Source organism: Pterocles gutturalis, unplaced genomic scaffold (assembly GCF_000699245.1).
Source record: "Pterocles gutturalis isolate BGI_N339 unplaced genomic scaffold, ASM69924v1 scaffold19490, whole genome shotgun sequence".
Lineage (NCBI taxonomy): Eukaryota > Metazoa > Chordata > Aves > Pterocliformes > Pteroclidae > Pterocles > Pterocles gutturalis.
In genome coordinates, this window is record NW_010143857.1 from 3,084 (window position 1) to 8,256 (window position 5,173).

The 5,173-nt window shown below is 58.8% G+C and overlaps 1 protein-coding gene across 1 annotated transcript in view; it reads right to left on the bottom strand.

The window, feature by feature from the left end:
* Positions 1 to 2,551: 2,551 nt before the first annotated feature.
* Positions 2,552 to 5,173, bottom strand: part of LOC104470100 (suppressor APC domain-containing protein 2-like) — a gene marked incomplete at its 5' end in the record, with an annotated part of 5,910 nt that continues 3,288 nt past the window's right edge. The window contains 3 exons of the mRNA XM_010084906.1: positions 2,552 to 2,680; positions 4,376 to 4,477; positions 4,627 to 4,773. Coding sequence (XP_010083208.1) covers positions 2,552 to 2,680; positions 4,376 to 4,477; positions 4,627 to 4,773 — 378 coding nt within the window. The remainder of the gene's footprint in view (positions 2,681 to 4,375; positions 4,478 to 4,626; positions 4,774 to 5,173) is intronic.

Here is a 5,173-nt window from a genome sequence, read left to right on the forward strand (position 1 = left end):
TGCCCCAACCACTGAGGGTGCCGGAGGGGACACAGCCCAGACATACGGGTGAGGGTCAGGCCCGGGCTGGACCCATCAGGGGCCCAGCAGCAGCTGGGGGCCAGCCCTGCAGCTCCCGGGGGTCCTGGGTCCCCACAGGCCCACGGTGCTTCTGGAGCTCCACCGCCACCCCACAGCAGGGCTGGGCCGAAGCAGCAGCAGCAGTGGGGGGAGCTGCCCTGGCTGCGCAGAGCAGCCAAGGCTGGGACAATGACCTGCTCTCCTTTGCAAGGCCTCTCCAGGACTCATCCACTCAAAAGACACCGCAGCACAGATCCCTCTCCCATCTGCAGGGACGCAGCTTGGGTCCCCTCCCGGCTCTGCTCCCGGCAGGGGGCCCTCAGCCCCAGAGAAAAAAAGGGTGGGGGGGTTCCCAGCGCCCGCCACAGCCCGAGGGGCTCAGGAAGGTGCCTCTGGCTGGCGCAGAGCCCCACGTTGGTCCCAAGCAGGTGCTGCCAACCCCAGTGTGGGGCAGAGGGACAGACGCCGTGGTGCACCGTGCCAGCAAGGGCCCCCCCGGCTGCCCCCACAGAGCCCCAGGGCCACTGCTGCCCAAGCCACAGGGCCAGCCCCGAGGGAGGGGGCTTAGAAAGAAATCAGAGCTTGTGAGCTACACCAGCACTACCTGAGCAGTGCGAGCTCCCAGCCCAGCCTCTGGAGGAGCAGCCGGGTGCACGGGAAGGGTGCATTACCCCACAGTGGGGAGGGGAAACGAGGGGTTCCCCAGTCCCAGAGCACCGGGAAGCCCAGAGGGGACAGGAAAGGGCATGGGGACATGGCCTGGAGCAGAGACCCCCTGTGCTCCTCGTGCTCAGGCTGTGACTGTGCAGCCTCAGCTCACCCGCATCCCGGGGCACCGGACAGTCAGGAATTTCAAGGCTCGCAGCAGCAGATGGGCTGATTTAGGCAGAGAGATAGAAGGATAAATTAAATAGTTCATCCCACTTTATTAACCCTACAGACAGGTGACCCTCCTCATAAAGAGGGTCGCTTTTAACTAAACCTCAGGCAAAACAAGCACTGCACACCAGAGGTGCCATCATGAAAGAGGTGGCAAGCACCGATGCCCAGGGGACAACTAACACCCTACTCCTGCAGCCAGGGGACACGGCTAGCCATGGCCTTGCTCCTCCTCCTCCTCCCTCTCCCCAGCACTCTGCTGCTCCCTGCTCCTGCACAGGACAGCGGGCACAGGGCAGAGCACAGATTCACACCTTGCAGCGAGCTTCAGGTGGAGATCGACCTCAAAGAGAGTAGCTGGATAGGACAGAGAGCACTGGACAGATCCAAACAGGAGTGAGAAAGGAACTGCTCTGCATGGTGCCCAGCCCTGGGCAGGGCAGGTCCAGCGCCTCCTGCCCAGCTCAGTGCATTGTGCCACAGCACCGTGCCAGGAGAGTCAGAGCATAAAACAGCCCTGGAGAGAAAGGTCCTGGTCCTGGAGCTACAGAGGGCTGGGCCTGTGCTACGTGGGGATTCACAAGGATCTCCTATGGAAGTACTATAAATACTAAGTACCAAGCCCTCGTTGAGCTCAAGCATCACCTCCAAGCTGGATGGGAAGGAGGAGGTGTCCCAAAATGCACCAGACTAACAGGACCCACGCTTAGACCACCACCACCCACCCCAAGAGACCTGGAGAGGGGCACAGTTCACACTCGGGATGTCACCCTGGGAGCCAGTGTACACCACCAGGTCAGGCAAAGCTACCAGTTCTCCACTTGGAGATGTGCAAAGGAAAGAGCCCATCAGCCTCTGCTCTGTCACTCACCTCCTGCTAAATATAAAAACTTGTCCTAAATCTTGTCTGCCTCAATCTACACACAGCCTGAAACAGCAGCTCAGAGGTACAGGCAACCTCACTTGGGTCCATGGCTCACTAACTACAGGAGCCTGAAGACATGTAAACAGTGACTATGGCATCACTACCGCAAACTGGAAAGAGGGATCAGCCCAGGAGGAGCGCCAGCCTGGGCACTGCCCTGGCCCAGTAGTGTCACTGGCAGGCAGCAGAAAGGAGCCAGGCATGCCCCACTGGGATTTCAGTCTTGCCCTCTGACAGTGAGACAAGCAGGGGACAGGCCAGGCTTGCCTGGAGATGTCCACTGGAGTGTTGAAGATGCATCATCTTTTTCCGAGAGCATCCAAAATTCAGCCCAAGTCAGGTCAAGGGCACAGCAGCTCATCCCGACACAGGCAGCACAGGCAGCAGCTGTTTCCCCCAGCACACTGGGGATCATGGGGCTGGGGTACAGCCCCTGCAGTCTGTTTAGAGACAGAAAAGGAGCAGCTTGAGGGCAGCATGGCTGCAAAGCCCAGCAGCAGAGCAGTCGGGGGGATGCTCCCCAGGCAGGGTCGTGGAAGCGGCTTCCCAGCTTCCTCCTGCAGAGATGCCACCGGCAGCTCCAGGCCTTGAGATACGACACCTGGAGCAATAGGTGCAATGGGTTTTGGGCAAGAGTCCCACGAAACCCCTGGGGAAGCTCAAGGATGGGGAGTGGGGAGACAAGGGCTAGATGAAGGTGGAGTCCAGCTGGCTCGTTTCGTGGTTATTGTGGGCACGAGCCTCAAAGAGCTGCTTGATCAGGGCAGATTTCTCCTGCTCCAACTGGGTGATGCGTTCGCTCTTGTCGGTCACCTCCTGCATGGGACAGAGCAGGAAAACGCTGCTCAGAGGAGGAAAATGCTGGCGCCTGCTGGGATGTGAACCACAGCCATGAGCCCAACCCTGACAGAGGCATCACAGGTGCCCTGCCCACAGACCCCAGCCCAGCGCCCGCACCCTCTCGTGACCTGCCTCTCTCAGTCTTGTCCCTCCGGCAGGGATGCGCCATCCCTGCCCATGGACCCCCCCCCAACAAACAGCTGGCCACAGCGGCATGATGGGGGTCTCCAGGTGCAGCCCGCAGCCCAGGTGCATTCTTTGGGATGACCAAGGTTGGCCAAGCTGAAGGAACACCTTCCACTGCCTCCTAATCCCTCCCCAGCGCCATCCCACACCCGGATCCTCTCCCAGCACCTGCAAGGGGATCTCCTCCCCCCTTTCCCCACTCACCTTGGTGAGAAGGCGGTTTTGCTCCTTCAGCATGTTGATGGCTTGCTGGGAGCCTGCTGAGGCTGAGGACGCAGCAGGGACCAGCCTGCCCAGAGCCACAGAGGGGTTTGCTGGCTGCAGGGAAGAAGGGAAGGTATGAGACATTGGGCCTGTCAGAGACTCCTAAGCATCTGTTTTTGTCCCAAACAACTCCGGCAGACCATGTATTCAGAGAAGGCTCTGAGATGCCTACGAAAACTCACAAGATGACAAAGTTCTTTTGTGATGGGACAGTACCAAGCTGTTAACATTTGGAGTGACACGCATAGCTGCTGAGGTTGTACAGGGCTGCTGGGGCTTGTCTGCCCAGCAGGGAACCCGCAGCCCCCCCCAAAGGTGGGGTGGTCCTGGACAGACAGAACTGTACTAAAGGTGAGCACAACCACCTATGCTCTGTTGACCCAACAGCCCCGGATCAAGATTCCCCCTGAGCCTGCTGTACAGGACTTCGACGCTGGAACGAAAGGGGTGGTGATATCTCTCTGCCTCTTTGTCACTCTGTCACTCTCTCTCTCTCTTTCTGCCCCCCCTCTGTCTTCTCTCTCAACTCTTTCCTGCTCTGTTTTCTGTCTGATTTTACCTCCAAATACTGGATAAGTGTTATGTGCTGATAACTGATAAGCGTTAGTTGGTGTTTGACGCTGAGCAGTTGATCCATAATGTTTTAGGAGTCGCAGAGGTAATTACATAAAATTCTGTTGTGTTGTTCCTTGAGTCATTGACTCCACAAAAAAGGAGTTGCTGCTCCTTTTCAGGGAACCACAAAAGATTCACCTCCCTCGACCGCCCCCTGCAGTGGGGCGAGCCTGGCCTCCTTCCAGGTGGCCTCTCCAGCCTTTCTGCAAGGCGCGGAGCTGTTTCTGTGGCACACAGGGAACCCAGGGAAGCCCAGCACATGGGCTCCAGCAGGGCAGGCAGAGGTGGGAAGGAGCCCCGCAGGACAGCCACCACCAAGAGGGCTGACTCAGCACCTCAGCAGGATGGTTTCCTTATTCACTTGACAATGGCTACATCTTTTGGGGGATCTCCTTTAGTCTCCCAAATACCTTGAGCATCCTTCAGCCCAGCTCGGGACCAGCTGCGCTGTCCTCCTGGCCGTCCCCCATCCCCTGTCTTGCTCATGGAGCCCAATCACCTCACCAGAGCCCAGCTCTGATGTCAGCCCAGCACCATGATGGGGGCAGACAGGATGGGTCTCAAGGTCACACAAACAACCACCAGCTGCCAACCCACTGCTCTCACCTTGCCGGCGGTGGAAAGAAGGTCACCCAGGCAGCGGTTCACCTCCTGCAGCTTGGGGACCAGGAGCCCCAGGTGGCTCTGGCCACCCTCAGGGAAGAATTCCTGGGGGACAAGAAGGAAGAAGAGGCTGGAGGTTACCATGGGGCTGGCTCCAGGTCCAGCCAAGTCCCAGCCCGGTTCTCCAAACCCACAGTGCAGCCCCAGACCCTCCCAAGCTAGATGGGCAACCCAAGAACAAGCCCCAGACTCACAGCAGTGGTTTTGTTCTTCCCCAGGAGCCTCTGGCGTTCCTGCATGAACTGGATGTGCTGGTGGTACCACTCCCTGGCACGCTCTATCAGCTCCAGACCCTGCAGCAGGAAATCCTTCTCCTGTTCCAGCTCCTTCATGTGCTTCAGCTGCAGGACAGAGCACACAGAAATGTCACCCCCTCCCCCCCAAGGCCTCGTCAAGCCCCAGGAGCTGGTTTCTTTATAAGGTGTGGACAGATACGGGTATGGGCAGGGGTCTCAGCCCCCCTCCCCATGAAAAGCCGCAGAGGAGCGGGATGATGGCTGCTGCCTGATGATGCTTTAGAGGAAGAGTTCTCCTGTTTGGGAGAATAACCGAAGCAGGCAAAGGACAGTCAGGCCACCTCCACCCTCCTGCTCCCCGCTGCAGAAGGAGGTTTCTCCGCCTCATATTTTTCCAGGGACGCAGCAAGAGCAGGGCCTGCAGCTGCTCCCCAGATCCCCCCAAGGCTGCAAGCGCCAGCCAGCAGCACAAACACAGCTTTCGGCAAGCGACAAGCAGCCGTGC